This window comes from Protopterus annectens, chromosome 2.part0 (genome assembly GCF_019279795.1).
Source record: "Protopterus annectens isolate FY-2018-M chromosome 2.part0, PAN1.0, whole genome shotgun sequence".
In the NCBI taxonomy this organism is placed as follows: Eukaryota; Metazoa; Chordata; order Ceratodontiformes; family Protopteridae; genus Protopterus; species Protopterus annectens.
Window position 1 is genome coordinate 1,319,327,382 of NC_056728.1, and position 15,406 is coordinate 1,319,342,787.

The window sequence follows — 15,406 nt, forward strand, 5'->3', positions numbered from 1 at the left end:
AGCAGGCAGGTAAATATGTTAAGAAAGGCAATTAAGGTAATGCACAGCATTCAATACTTTCGACTAAGCAGGCAGGTAAATTAGTTTAAGAATGGCAGTTAACAATTGCACAGCACTTAATACATTCAACCCACTGTGTAGAAGGCAAAGACAGACTCCAAATAAGCAATTGTTACAGGCATAAAAAGCATTTGAACCAGAGACAATTGGGGCGTGCTACAGTTTCTAGGACATAGCACATAGTATAACAGAGGAGGAAGTCCTATAGCTGGCAGTAACTGGGAGAGGGGCCTTTCCTACAGTCATTTGCACCTGAAGTAATTCAAGGGAATCATTCTGTTTAACCATTCTAGAGGTGTATTTATCTTTAAATATTGATACTCCACCTCCTTTAGCTCTCCCACTTTTTTAGTGGTCTGAATGTGTGGAAGGCATTATAACCCAGTATGGCCAAGGTGCTTTCCACAGCCTTAATCTAGGTCTCTGTTACTGCAGAGATGTCTGCATTTTCCAAAGCGAGGACTGCTTCCAGTGAGTGTAGTTTCAGATTTGGACTCCTAGCATTTAGCAGCATAACCCTGAAGTTGGTTTTTGAGGATATTTTTACATTAGAGAATTTTGTTCTTGTGACATTGCCTAAAAAAGGCACTATTGGGGGGCAAGTGCCTTAGCTAGTCACCGAAATCCTAGAGGTGAAAGATGAAGACAGTCTCTGGCAAAGCATCAAGGTCCATCAGCCCTATCATCCCAGGCTGACAGGTACTGAATCCCCTCCGAATGACACCAGTAACTAAGCCAATTGTTGAAGTTGATAATTTTTTCTTTTTATTGTGGCATCGTCCTAGGCAAAGGTAGAATGCTGCTTAAGGCTAAGGACATACCTGCATGGGTCACATAATCAGAGAGCTCAGTCATGTGTCTTTTCATATAGTCCAGTGAAGTACATCTCAAGTCGTTTGCACCAACATGAACTATGACAGTCATAACAGTGCCTGTTGTTGAGAGACTTGAGTGCTTGTGTGATGTGTCGGATCCTGGCACTTGATAGCTAAATGTGAACTTTTCCTTATCTAACCTGATGAGCGGGACATCTGTGCATCTCACAGTGGCATTACCTGTGATTAAAATATTTGATTTTGTGTTTTGCCAGTATATTGTGTGAATTGTGTTTGGGAGGTCTCTAATCTTTAGGCTTCTGGTGAGGACCTCCCCATGTGTATGTTTAGGTGTTGGTGTGGTAAGTATGGGTAGTGAGGTGTGTGAGCTGACAACCTGCTTTGTGTCGTATACTGACTAGTGAGCAAGAGAGCCTGGATCCTAGGTTCTTAATATAGATGCATCTCTCACATATTGAAGTTGTGTGAATTAGGAGAAATGGATAGACTGTGTACATGAGGCAATTGCTACATTGCCTCAGATTGCTCAGGTCGACCAGGCTGGCTGGAGAAGTGGTGAGAAAGTGTCTATTCATAGTGCTAGGTATAGAGGTGTGGTCAGTAACAGGGAGAGGACTGGTATGACCAGGTAAGGCTAATGGATAAGTGAAAATGTCTGAAATATGAAGGGCTTAGTGGGTGGGACTTGTGGTGGTACCTCAGAGGCTGAGTTGAATGTTTTGCCTGGCAGTGAAGCACAAATGCAAGAAATCTCTTATGGAGCACAAACAGCTGACTAAGGGAAAATTATCCATTTGGAAGTTTGCTTCTGTAACCGCAAATGGTATCCACCTCTGCTTGGTAGTGTCAAATGGTACGCTACATGCAAATATGCCTTGGATTTAACAGTTGATCACAGCAGAACAGTAGCTGGTCACCAAATTCTGTGCAGCTATGTTAAAACAAGCACAAATCCGTGTAACCGTGGGGCTTGTATAGCAGTTGAGAAATCTTTTTCAAACAAAATAACCAATTGTAAAGCTCAAGACTGAGCCCTGGTCCAACAACCTTGAACCAGATGGGTCCTTGACTGCATTCTTCTGCCACCAAGGGTGCAGGGGGGCCTCTCCAACAAAACACTCTACTGTCTCCAATTTTGATAATTTGCCCTTCTGCCACAGTTTTGTCAGGGTCAACTCTTCTGTTATGATTGAATCTTTACTGATACAGGTCTTGGCTTTCTCATGGCCTGGTTTGGAGCATGCAGTCAATGTGCCCTTTCAGTTAGCAAATCTTGTTGTGGAATACCGATCCGGGTTGTTTAGTTGTGCTTTCACACAAAGTTAATACATTTGTTCATTACAGTTTCCCTAGTACAGTAGAAAATCTCAAGCTATCTCTGTGTGCTGTGTCTTGCAATTCTTGACTTTTGAAACGGCTCTGTTTGAGAAGTCTCGTACTTAGCTGTACTTTTTTCATTTTGACCTCTGATTTTTGCAGTTTTATTATTTCATCTGAATAGCTGCCCAGTCTTTTTTGAGTTGATACAGTACTTCAGTGTGTTTTATTTATTTTCATCAGCTCTGAGTACATTTGATTTATTTTTTCCTCTAAATTAATGGAAGCCTTTTATTGTACCAAAGCTGGAGCTTGAACTACTTTTTCTTGAACAGCTGCAGGATTCTTCCCAGTTAGTGTTTTTTATATTTTCTAGTTGATTTACTTTCAGGCTTTCCAAGTTTCTTCTTTTTGAGCACACAGGCAGTGTACTTACTAGCCAGCAACTGAATTTTAGTAGAGCTGGGCCTTTATAAACAGTATCCTGCATTGAACTCCTCCGTGAGTACATTTTTCCACCCTTAGGTTTGATCTTCATATTGGTGAAGTTAACTCTCTTCTGTCTTTGAACCATCTGACCTCAGATAAGTGTCTTCTGAAAAATGTGTATTTTTGTAGTTGCACTGGCTTCCTGAGGAAAGATTTCAGAGTTGTAGGCCACCTTATACTTGTTTTTATAATGAAAGAGTGACTGTTCAAAATGAATCCCTCATTCTTGCCTCTGGTTGCTTCTCTCTGTCTGAACCAAATCTCAGCCAAGCAGTTCAGTTCTGTGTCTTTTAGCCAAACAATCAAAATAAAGGGGGACATTTACTTTCACCAGATTCTCACATACAACTTGGATATCACCAGAAAATGTATTCTTTCAGGAAATCAGACCAACTTTTTCTTCCTTTCATGAAAGGAGGGAAGATCTGCCTTGTAACCACACATCGTAGCTGGACTATTGTATTGTGTTTTGCTATAGAAAGTGTAATAAATCCTTTCGGGGATTTGTTGAAGCACATTGCAGTAGAGCAGTAGCAACTTTAGTAGCTTACTTTAGAAATACGTTTGCAAAAGATATTTTCAAAGCCATCACACAGACTGCTTTCTCCAACATTTTCTCCAAATATTGTAGTTGAAGGTACAGTTTAGAGGCAGGGCAAGCTTTGACATAGGTAGTGCAACAATGGATTCTGTAACTCTTTATCTTGCAAAGGTAAATGACTGTTTAGGAGTTCTTAAGTATTCTGATGAGCTGTTTCAAAACCTTTCCTGAACAACAACAACAAAAAAAGGAAATGAACTGTTCTTAGACGTGGGTACTCTTTCTATTAGAGTTTGCCCATAATGTTTTTGCCAAAACGTTCATCAGTGTAGAGGTATGTTTTTTAGAAGTAAAAATGTATCTTTACTGTTACAGTGGTTACTCTGTAAAGTGTTCCTTGTGTCTTCTCTTTATATGGGATTCTGTATGCAAGTTGTTTCCTTGGTTTTGCATAGTTATATTTTGTAAAAAAAAAAAAAGTTACGGGTATACGTTTCATTGCTATGATGGTCGGTTTAGCGCTATATATTTGTAACGAACAAAATTTCCTTCCAGGGCTTTCATGCTCAAAGAACTGAGGAGCGAACATGTCAGTGCTGGATAGTGTTGGTCCACCTGTGAACATAACCCTGCATGCGCCTAACCACTTTTAGCCCTCACAAAGCAAAGGGGCAGCTTAAAAAATCCAGCTAGAACAAAGAAAATGGAAAGTATATTTTTCCAGAAGTTATCATTTACTGTTACCATGATAAATCTTTGAGAAAAAGTTGCTGTAAGTGTCTTACACAGATGTGCTTTTGTTGTGCAATATAGACCATACCATATTTTAAATTCATCTTTTCTTTTTTTTTTTTTTTTAGGCAATTGGTCCTAATAGTCTGGCCTTACTGAGAATGCTTTTGGAAAAAATTAATGTTAATCAGCTGAATATTTTGAAATTTATTGCTTGCAATGAAATTTTTCTGATGCCAGCTACCGTTTTCATGCTTCTCAGGTAATTACCTTATACTAAAAGTGCTGTTTATGCTGTGTCTCCTTAAAATGACTATACTCACCTGCTTTTTAAAGCTTTTGTAGTTAAGTTATGTATTGTGTCAGCTGCTAAGTTAGCAGTTTCCACTGTTATTTCATCCATAGATCTACCTACTTATAATGTTAGTGCTTTAGCCTCTTGTGACATCACATGGACATGGAGCAGACAGAACTTTGATGTAACTGGTGCGCTGACTTTCTAAATGCAACATTCTGTTACATTGCTGTTAACTCAATAGTAGAGAATCTTTCTTCAAGAATTATTGCTGTAGTACAAGTGTTATTTGTTTACCAACACTGCTTCTTGTTTAGCCTTATCTTTCTGACTTTTTGGTATGAGGAGGTGTACATCAAAACTGGAAACTGTCTGAGTTGATGCACCTCATTGTATAAAACCAAGGTTTTATTCAACCCCCTTAGTTCTCCCACTGTTTCAGTACATTAGTCTCTTGTCTTCATTTTCCATGAGCACACAGGGAACAAAGAATGATCATATAGCTGTAATGTCTGACAATACTATTGTTGCAAAATACTTTTCCCCATTAGTTTTCTGGCTCATCTTAAATGAATGTAAGGAACCCTGGTTAATGTTTTAATTTGTATCTGTCTTTGAAGTGACTGTCTGGATAGTACAGCCAACTTTGTAGTAGCTTGCTATGTCAGTTTTTCCATAAGTATGTATATGTATGTAAATATATATATATATATATATATATATATATATATATATATATGTATGTATATGTATGTGTGTGTGTGTGTGTTTGTGTGTACGTATGTATGTGTATATATATATATATATATATATATATATATATATATATGTGTGTGTGTGTGTATATATTTCTCTACACACACACACACACATATATATATATATATATATATATATATATATATATATATATATATATATATAGGGTACCTGTCAAATCATTGAACGCACAAAATTTCGAACGTTACGTGGTCGAGACCAAACGTTCTAAATTTTGAGTGCTCGAAGATAGACTTTCAGTGGCACCGTATGGTGCAGATAGGGACAATTTCCCTTTTCTGCACTGAAGTGCAGTCTCGGAGTTGGTATATTTAAGTGCAGGGGCTTGCCTGCCTCCCCTGTTAGTGTTTTTCTGTGTTTTCTTTTTTTTTTTTTAACATCCAAATGTCGAACATTTGGTCTCGACCATGTAATGTTCGATATTTTGAATGTTCGAACATTTAACATAGACTCTATATATATATATATATATATATATATATATATATATACACACACACAATCACAGGCTCCCCTGCAGTTTACCAGACCTGCATTTTTTTCAATAAATTACTGGGAGGTTTGTTTTATCAGACATTTAAATTGCAGAATATTTGAATTTTTGAATTTCTGGTCACCTGTTTTCCAGAAAGAGGTAAATGAGATTGCAGTACGAGTGGAAGTGTCTTTGCATATTTGTGGGTTAGGGTTAGTACAGGGGATAGATTTAGTGGTGTGTGCGTGTGTTTAATGTATGTGCAAGCTGTCTTATGTAGCGGTGGTGTTTCAGAAAAGGTTTTTCTGAGAATTAAAATGTAAAGTTAGGTTAATGTTAAGGTTAGCAGACACTACTAACACGGTGGGGAGGAGCAAAACCATTCAGACTGTGACCCCTTATGTAGCAGATGGTTCTTTTTTTTTATTCATGTTCTTCTGGCACCAAAGAAAGAGCAAATTATGTGTAGTGTGTAGTTCTTAGTACCAGAGGAGAAAAAAAAAACTGTGGAGGCATATAGTAGAGCTGACAAATTTCAGCATCACAGAAACAATGTAAAGTTGTTCACCTGCACCTTATGGACCATGTTCGATACGCTGGTTGTAAAGGATGCCCATCTATATTTGAAAGAGTTCACAGATGCTTTCCCAGGTTGTGGTAGTGCTACAACCAGTCTGTTTGACTACCATTTGGCCCTTTATACTGCACCCAGGCTACTTGTCTTCCTGAGGTTTTGAGATGGGGGTGATGTATATTGATGTTATGTGATCCAGTCCATTCATTTCAGTTTCAGAACTGTTTAGGCACATGCAGCAGTCACTGTCCCTTAACACTCTCCTGGGCTGTAAAACATCTCCCCTAGAACCCATAATACATTCCACTTGATTATAAGTCTTTGGAAGTTTTTCTTAGGCTAGTCCTTCCTGCCCAGTCACCATTTGGAGTTTTGTAACAGGGTCCTCTAAGCAGATCTGTCGAGTGGACTTTTGGTGTTGTAGACAATGTTATTTATTTTTACTGATTTCTTGAATTGTTTGTTTGTTTCAGTAGTGAGCATGGATAAATAACGTCCGAGGTTTTAAAAAGTTGTCCTTGGCAGGTTATAACCCCTATAACTTTGGATACTGCAGCAGTGGTAATATTACGTAGACACCTGTACCGTTCTGATCATCCTGTTAGAGAAAGGGGTCAACAACTTTTCTTCTGAAGACTGTCTTAATAAATTTGAATTGAGACCCTCTTTCTCAGTGTCAGTATCTTCAGTCAGAGCTCCTTTACAATCCCCTTGTTTATGTTAAGTGGGAGAACATGATGAGGTCACTAGTAAAAGCTCAAATTAAGATGGGTATACTTTATTCCACAAGATTGCACCATACATTCCTTTTCTTCCAACTTGTACTGCTCCTTCCCTGTGCCCTGTCTCATAGCTGGATGTTTCAGAGCTGTTGGATGTTCTTTGTGTTTCACTGTTGCAGTCATCACCTGTGGGTTATCACTGCTGTCGTAGCCCTTGGCCGGCCCGAATACCAGAGTCAGTGTTTTTCTGCGTCGACTGCTGTCGCTTGTTGCTTGACGTCAGATTGTCAGTGCTATAAAGGAAGTCAGCCGACACCATTGCATCAGTCTTTCTTGCTGTGGTGCCCATAGCAGAAGCAGTTCACAAGTGTGCCAGTCGGTCACTACAAGAGTTTGAATTACAGCTGAAAACATCTAAAGCTAAGTACCCCATCGAGGATCCTTTTTTTTGCACTAACCGATGTCCGAAAAAGTTAATTGTCTCGCCTGTGGAAAGCAAATACCACACCGAGACTTCCATTCATACTGCGTCACTTGTTTAGGCCCAGACCAATACATCCCCCGTTGCTGGTTCTGTGCCCTCTTTAACGTGAGAACCATTCATCGTAGAACTCTTATTATAGCCAGGTGTCTTCATCTTCCGTCTTCGCATTCCAAAATGGCATCCATTAGCCAATAATCTGTAGACATTCCGAAAAAACGTAAGGATAAAGATAGAGACAGACCATACAAGGCTAAGCCTTCCAACGACTCTACCACTAAGCAGGCTGTCAGTTCTCTGGAATTCAGTGAGGCGCCTTCACAGCCCCTGATACCTGATTCGATACCTTCGCAAGCCTCTACTGAGACTCTTTTGGAGTCCGGTATGCCGCAGAAATCTTCTTTTCTTCCTAGCCTTTGGTTGTCTCTGCCCTGGTTGGGTCCGGAGCTGCAACGCAGGCTTCCGAGGAGGTTTTTCGCACTACTGAATCTAGAAAAAAACAAGACGTCTTCTCCTCTTACTACCGTTTCTCCCAGACCGATGGATACTGTTAGGCCTAGAAGCAAGGCCACTCCTAGGAAAACTACCTCTAGCCACAATTTTACTCCTGCTCCACCACCCCAAGCTCAAATGCTTAAAATGGCAGAGGATCTTATCACCCTTATCAGGGGTAGTCAGGCCACACCTTCTAAAAGGAAAATAGACCTTTCTCCGCAAATACTGACAGAACAGGATTCCGAGGAGTCTGATTATTCAGATTTTGAAGAGGAACAACAACCTCTGACTGCTTGAGGATTCAGATGCAGGGGAATCCATTCCTTCTGCCTCCCCACCAGAAGATCTTTCCTTTGGGGAAACCTTTCACACCCTCGGGGAACATTTCCACTGGGAATCCCAGGACTTCCTTCAGTCTAAGAAAAGACTAAGAGAGTTTCTAAACCTGCCCCAGCACAAACTCGTGGATATCCCTCCAATCTTAGAGGTGGTTGATGATGTCTTTCATGAATCCAGCTTAACTCCTGAAGCCGTCTCACCTACTTCTAGAAAACCTGACTGGTATTACAGAGTACCAGATTCTCACAAATACCTGTACAGAAATCCTGCTGCAGACCCGGAGGTCATTACACAAGGACCAAAAGGAGCTAAGGCTAGTTCGGCAAAGAATCCTATCCCTTCCAACAAGGAGTCCAGAGCTGTGGACAGATGGGGTAAAAAAGTATACACCTCTGCAACCTTAGCTATCAGTGCACTCGACTGTCAGTTCCAGATGTTAAAATATTAGCAACACACTTTGGAAGTATTAAAGCAAAAGATTTCAACCTTCCCGACTGTGCCAATTTGAAAGAGTTAGCAGATTTACTGCATTCTACTTGTCAAGTGGCCAAACATTCATTACACTGTGGATATGATGCCCTAGAAGCCTCAAGCAGGGCAGCAGTGTCAGGATCTCTCATTAGCTGACATGCGTGGTTGAAGGAACAACCTCTCCCTGATCATGTCAAATCGAAATTACTTGATGCACCCTTGGATAAGGACCACTTGTTTGGAGTAAAAGCATTAGAGGTGCTTAAAAAGATGGAAGACAAAGCAAAATATATGCAAACAGTAAAAGATTTCCTTCCTAGGTTCAGCAGGATTTTTCCCTCAAAACATTTGGCCTTTCCTACACCTAGAAGACGGGCAAGGTAAGCCCTACAGGGAAAGACCACCCAGACTCCTATCCCAGGGACAGCAGAGAACCAAACAGTGGACCACTTCCCCTCCAAAGGCAGGGAGTTCTAAGCCATCCCTCTCTGGCAAAAACTCTCAATGACTCCCTTTCCCCCCTCTGCCCTCTTTTCACTCACCAAAAACTAGGAGGAAGGCTCTCCCTCTGCAAAGACAATTGGTTTCTGTAACAAAAGACCAATGGGTCTTAAAGATAATTTTTCAGGGATACAAATTTTCCTTCAATGAACTCCGAATTCTAAGAGTACCCAGGCTTACCTCCAAATTAGTGGGCAGAGGCATTGAAACAAGTCCAAACTCTCATATCCCAAGGGGCAGTAGAACGTGTCCCCTCAGATCAAACAGGAAAATACTTTTATTACAGACTATTCCTTGTTCCCAGAAAAGAGGGCACTTGACACCTCATCCTGGATCTATCCATTCTGAACACCTCCCCGGTGGTCCCCAAATTCAGAATGCTAACTTTGCAGCAGCTGCTGCCTGTGCTGACAAAAAATGCCTGGTTAGTTACCCTAGATCTAAAAGGTGCCTACCTCCACATCCCCATAAGGGAATCCTGCAGGAAACTCCTTTGCTTCAGAGCAGGCTCTCAACACTTTCAGTTCTCTGCGGTACCCTTTGGCTTATCTACTCCTTCTAGGGTATTCACTAAATGCTTGGTCCCGGCCATAGCCTTTTGCAGACAGAAAAATATACAGATCTACCCTTATCTGGATGACTGCCTCTTTCAGGCAGATTGCAAAGAAAAGCTCTTCAAGGATCTCCTCTTTGTCAAAACCCTCCTAACCTCCTTCGCATACACCATCAGCGAGAAGAAATCAAAGCAAACACCCACCAGGAAGATCATTTTCTTGGGAGCATTGCTGAACACAACATCCCAAATGGCCTTCCTATCCCCAGAAAAGCAGAGCTTCCTTCCTCTCTATTTTACCTAGCTGGCTTCCAGAAGTCACCTCACTGAGAGGAATTTCCTGCAAGCCTTGGAGTACATGGCATCTTGCATCCTTCTAATTCCTCTGGCCAGGCTTCACATGAGAAAACTTCATTGGTACCTAAAGAACCTTTGGTGTCAGCACTCTCACCTTCTAGAGACCTCTCTCCCTCTGATCCCCTGTATAAGGGCCGAGTTTCTCTGGTGGGCAAGGGCCTGTGCCCAGAACAAGGGTCTTTCCTTCACCCTCCGTCCAAACGGGCAGACCATTATCACCAACGCCTCAGACATAGCTTGGGGTGCTCACCTAGAAGGCAGGTGCACCCAAGGTCTTTGAGATGCCCAGCACCTTCCCTTACACATCATCCAGAAGGAAATGATGGCAGTACAAAAGGCTCTGACATCCTTCAAACCCCATCTCAAGCCAGGGATTCTCCTTATCAAAACAGAAACACCAAAGTAATGTGGCACATCAACAAACAGGGAGGGACCCAATCTTGCCCTCTGTGCAGTATAGCCATGAACCTCTGGCTGACTGCCTCTTCCATGGGATTACACCTGATAGCCCAATACCTACCAGAGATCAACAACACCCTGGCAGACCACTTAAGCAGAAACTTACTGGACACCCACGAATTGCAGCTCCACAGAAAAAAATCTTTTTACAAATCACTCCGGTGTGGGGGACTCCGGAGGTGGATCTGTTTGCTTTGCATCTCAACCATCAGCTGACAAAATTCTGTACCAGGGAGTATCACCATCTAGCATGGAAGGTGGATGCCTTGACCTTCCCCTGGAACACCCTCTTTGTGCATCCATTCCCTCCTCTGCCTCTTATTCCCAAGGTACTGATCAAAATAAGGGAGGAGAGACCAAAGGCCATCCTCATTGCTCCAGATTGGCCCAGACAATATTGGTATCCCTTACTGCGTAGCCAGACCTTACAGCCTCCCAGGCAGCTTTCCCTGATCTCATACCTCTTAACTCAGGTGGGGGGGTGCTCCGTCCAGACTTGCAGACTCTCAAACTATCAGCATGGCTAATACTCTAAATGCAAACAAGTCCTAGACATTATCAGAGGTCAGAAGGCCCAGCACCAGAAAATGTTACGCAGGAAAATGGAAAATATTCTGCTCCTGGAGCCAGTCCAGAGGGGGGCAATACATCACAACCTTCCATCCCTCTTATCCTGGGCTACCTAGCGAAGCCACTTAATAGTGGCCTCTCCTTCTGCTCTATTAAATTCCACACCTCAGCCATTTCAGCTCATTTTGATACAGAACAGCCCCTGTTCTCCGATCTTTTGATTAAACAATTCCTCAGAGGGCTTCTAGTATCAGACCTTCCAGAAGACCACCCACTCCAGCCTGGGACCTGAATTATGTTTTGGAAAAAATAACTTTACCACCCTTCGAACTTGCTGCTTCAGCAGAACTAAGATACCTCTCCAGGAAGACTGTTTTTATCCTACTTATCACCTCAGCCAGAAGGGTTGCAGAACTTCAGGTACTGATGGCCTTTGAGCCCTTCATCATCTTCCATGCAGACAGGGTCTCCCAGAGGACTAATCCCTCCTTTATGCCCAAGGTGGTGTCTAATGTAATTCTCAACCAGGCCATACATATACCCACCTTTCCTAACCTTCAAAACAAGGGGAAATAATTCTGCACTCACTAGAAGTGCACTGACAGCTCAGATACTAACTGGACTGTACAAAACCCTTCAGGAAAACAGACCAACTACTTTTCAGCTTTGCCCCAGGGGCAGAGGGGAAGCTCATTTCCAAACAAACCATTTCCAAATGGATATCACACTGTATCCATTTCTGCTACAGATTGCATGAGAACCCCCTTCCCCAAGTCTGTTCAAACCCATTCCACTAGGGCAGCCTCCACTTCCACAGCATTCCTCAGAGGAGCCAGGGACATCCTGGAAGCTGCCACCTGGACTTCTGTCCATACCTTTACCAAGCATTACCACCTACCTCTATTTTCTAAGGCTAGGGCAAGGTTTGCCTCTGCAGTTCTGCAGGGCATGCTGACCCATTCCTAAGTCTCTTACTAATCCTACCACCCCTCTCCTCAGCTTTGGGAATCCTGCCTCAGGTGATGACTGCAACAGTGAAACATGAAGAACACAGTACAGTTGTGTACGCTTAACATAAATGTAGATGTTCGAGTGTATTCACTGTGCAGTCCTGGTTTCCCACCCTCCTTCCCCCTTATATCTTCTTTCTTTAGGGAGACATAAGTTTCTAAAAGTGGCTTTTAGCCACCAAGACCAGTTTACCATATTTACTTGGGCCTGTGACTGGTTAGGGCAAGAAAAACTGATGTAATAGTGTCAGCTGCCTTCCTTTATAGCACTGATGACCTGACGTCAGGCAGCAAGCGACAGCAGCCGACGCAGAAAAACACCGACTCTGGTATTCGGGCCGGCCGAGGGCTACCACAGCAGGGATAACCCACAGGTGATAACTGCAACAGTGAATGCACTCTAACATCTACATTTATTGTAAGTGTACACAACTGTACTTTCCTCCACCTATTCCCCTTAATATGTACTAATTCCATCTTTGCAATAGGCACCTGAAATGTTCTTTTTCATCTGTAATGGCTGCTCCAAGCCTTTCAGTACCAAAGGTTACTAAAGATTTTGTTGTTTATCAGTGGCTTAGACCCAATATAAACCTCAACAACCATTGTACCATAGTCAGTGTTAACGGCACTGATATTTTACTGCTCTGAACTAAAACCTCTCTTGGCACCAGTGACCACAAGGATGGGAGTTAGGATGGCTTCTCGAATATCAGGTACTTTAGTATAGTAGTGTCAATAGATTAACCATCTTCCTTAGTACAGTGCATTTCAGTGCCAGTGGAACAGGATCAAAGACTGATTAATACCACCATTTTTCAGTAGCATCCTCCAGTACACCCCTGGAAGTCTCATAATCTAGTGCTTTGTCTCCATCCTCTTACCTGTGTGACAGGGAAACAGAAAGCCACCTGAAGGATAGCTTTCTGTTTTCCAGTGCTGGTCCTTATTCTTCACATTCAGATCACCCCCTGCTAACTCGTATAAGTGGAAATATCTTGCTTCCCCTGCAGAGTCACCCGCCCTAGCTATGGACATTGAACAGGAGGCATCCATAGTAGCCCCTGATGATCCCATATTTTTGGAAATATTGGACTTTTTGAAACGGTGGGTGTTATGGCCAGTTGATCATTCTTCCCAAATAAGAAAATCTTGCAAAAGTGGCATTTCACTGTGCCTCACCAGTGTCCTTGGTGGTTCCCTTGCAGACTGCATGGATTTTCTAGTTGTGCAGAAAGCTTGACGAGAGTCATATTGTGTTGTCTATGTGAGTGGGCAAGGATCCTCAAGCCCGTCCCACCCCCATTGATTACAGATGTGGGAGTAGGGTTCTTTTAGTCAGCTAGTTGTAGTGGCCCGTACCCTCGGGAAAGAGTCATACAAGGAGCTCCCTCAATCTGTATCCCTCCTCTTGCAAGGAGTCCAGGGTGTCGCACTGTTTCGTGGGAGCCCATGTGTGCATGACGAGGTTTCAGTGCATTCAAGGAAAGAATTCAGTTGAGAAGCTGAACAAATTGCCCCATGAAAATCTGCAGAAAAAATGAATTTCTCAAGTTGCAGTTTTAACCACTTTAAACAACCTCTCCATGAGGGTGCTGTTTAATGCTTAATGCAGTAGATGGAGAGGACAGAGCAGCTGGGTCAGGCATCATTATATGCTGACATGCCTGACTCAGATACTGTAGTTTTGCAGTTAGCTTTAAGGCATCGTGCGCCAATGTCAAGTTTGACTGCTAATCCATTTTTGGGCTTCAGGTGAAAGAAAAACGACACAAAAGTGATTAAGATACAAAACGTTAGTGTCAGTGTAAAGTTAGCCTCTTTACAGAGAACATTTTCATGTAATCAGAGGAATGTGTTGGAACTGTGATTTACAGAGAGTCAATATCACATTTACCATTTGAGCAACTTTCTAATAAGAAACAACATGGCCCTGGTGATTTCCAGAATGAACTCTACCCTAGAGACAGAGAAGGGCTGCAAAACAAGGGATTCTTTAGTCATTCTGTTAGGGAGACTCCCTTGGGACCTGCCTGACTGTCTTTCTCTGGTGGCAGTTGGGAATCAGATCTCCATGCATGTCCAGAGTGGTTGGCCGCCCTTTGAGTACTGATTCCATCTTTGGAATAGACACCTGTGTGACCTTTTTCATCTGTAATGGCTGCTCTGAGCCTTTGAGTGTTAAAGGTCACCGGATATTTGGCTGCTATTAGTTATCAGCAAGATGATATCCAGAGTCTGAAAAATTCCTTTTGTATCCTAGAAAAAATGGCATTCTTTATAGCAGATGTTCCACCCACGTCAAAGGCATGTGGCTAAATCAGAGATGATGGATCTTCTCTCAAAAAGAGCAATCCTAGAGGTCTCACTGACCAGAGTGAGAATTCAAAATTTATTCAAGGCTGTTTTTTATGCTCAGGAAGACAAAGGACTTAAAGTGCATACTCCATACAAGAATTATAAACCAATTCATAAGAAAAATGAAGTACTGGATGGCCAAAGTGCAGTGCATTCATCCTTGACTGCAGGAAGGAGACTGAATGTTCATTTTAGATCTGCAGGTTGCCTATCTTCACATCAGGTGTACCAGATAGGAGACGGTCTGCAACTGTTCTTAGCTATCCTATTTGATCTTGCCACAGCCCTTGTGGTGGTCAGCACATTTCTGGTGGCAGTAGCAGCCTACCTCTGGCTGAGAAACATTCCAAGTCTTCACTTATTTTAAGCAATTGGCTCCTCTCACTGACTATGAGAGAGTCATTAATCAGAGCAAAAAATTACTTGCTCTGTTTGGAGATTTCATTTGAAAATCACAAAGTCACAGCTGGAGTTGTCACAAAGCACAGATGGTTGTTGATTGCCACCTCAGCATGAGAACCTGTGGAAATAGCCTACTGACAGAATTGCCAGCATTCAAGCAACTGTTTATATTCCTGTAACATCCCCCAAAAATGGCAGCCAAAGTTAAATTGAGTTATGTTTAATGGCAGCAACGTTTTTTTTTCTCTTTGGATGTTACAGAATGAAGTTGCTTTATCAGATGCTCAGAGTCCATTGGAACCAGAATTCCTGATTCCATGACTCGTCTTATTTGTTTACTAAAGATTTTTCACCAACATCTCCTTTGATTGCTACAGCAACCATTTGCAGTGCTTGTCATTAGCATTCCCCTCCCCATAGTGAATGTCAACCTAAATGAATCTGTCCTGGTGGGAGGCATTATTTAAGGCAAATGGTCCAGGGAACATGGTCACAACAGGTGGCTTCCTTGTGCATTAGTGTCCTGTCAGTGAATGAAGGTGGTTTTCCTAATGTTGCAGGCTTTACAGATCTCTCTTCATCAGGGCAG

The 15,406-nt window shown here is 42.2% G+C and overlaps 1 protein-coding gene across 2 annotated transcripts in view; it reads left to right on the forward strand.

Annotated features, from left to right (window-relative positions):
- Nucleotides 1–15,406, forward strand: part of TMEM33 (transmembrane protein 33) — a 943,213-nt gene that overhangs the window by 619,232 nt on the left and 308,575 nt on the right. For both annotated transcript variants that reach the window (XM_044061509.1, XM_044061510.1), the window contains exon 5: nt 4,104–4,237. In XM_044061509.1, coding sequence (XP_043917444.1) covers nt 4,104–4,237 — 134 coding nt within the window. The remainder of the gene's footprint in view (nt 1–4,103; nt 4,238–15,406) is intronic.